Here is a 497-nt window from a genome sequence, read left to right as displayed (position 1 = left end):
AGCAGCAGCAGCAGCAGCAGCAGCAGCAGCAGCAGCAGCAGCAGGAGTGCGGGGACCCGCTGGCGCAGCAAGCAGCAAACTACCTGCAGGGCTACTTGGCCGTGTACGAGTGGCTGCCGGAGGAGAAGAGGGACTTGCCGCTGCTGCCGCACGAAGTGCTGCAGTGGGCCCTTTTCCTTGTGGGGCGCGTGGGGGGTGCTGCTGCTGCTGCGCAGCTGCAGCAGCAGCAGCGGGAGGCCCTCGCGGAGGCCCCCACGCACCAGCGGGGCACTGACAAGGTCCGCGTCTTCACCGAAGACCTTCATTCTTGGCTGACTCAAAAGGCCCACCAAGTTGAACACTACAGAACTGCAAACAAAGAGCCCCTCGCCCTCAGTCTCCCCGACTACCAACACACCATTCGCACTTGGAGACACCTAGGCTACGACGCCCGCAGGCGCTGCTGGCTCGTGCCCCCCGAACTCGAACAGGGGCCCCCGGGGCCCCCGGGGGCCCCC

At 66.4% G+C, this 497-nt stretch overlaps 1 protein-coding gene across 1 annotated transcript in view; it reads left to right on the top strand.

Moving 5' to 3' along the window:
* The window catches only part of ETH_00039920 (uncharacterized protein), a gene marked incomplete at both ends in the record, with an annotated part of 1,095 nt that extends 675 nt beyond the window's left edge, over positions 1–420 (top strand). Inside the window, 2 exons of the mRNA XM_013376123.1 lie at positions 3–332; positions 361–420. Of these exons, the coding sequence (XP_013231577.1) occupies positions 3–332; positions 361–420 (390 nt within the window). The remainder of the gene's footprint in view (positions 1–2; positions 333–360) is intronic.
* Between the last annotated feature and the right edge of the window lie 77 nt (positions 421–497).

The sequence above is a fragment of the Eimeria tenella genome, genomic scaffold (assembly GCF_000499545.2).
Source record: "Eimeria tenella Houghton genomic scaffold, Eth_scaff3175, whole genome shotgun sequence".
Taxonomy (NCBI): Eukaryota; Apicomplexa; class Conoidasida; order Eucoccidiorida; family Eimeriidae; genus Eimeria; species Eimeria tenella.
Note: the sequence above shows the minus strand (reverse complement) of the source record. Positions and strands in the feature narration are given on the sequence as shown.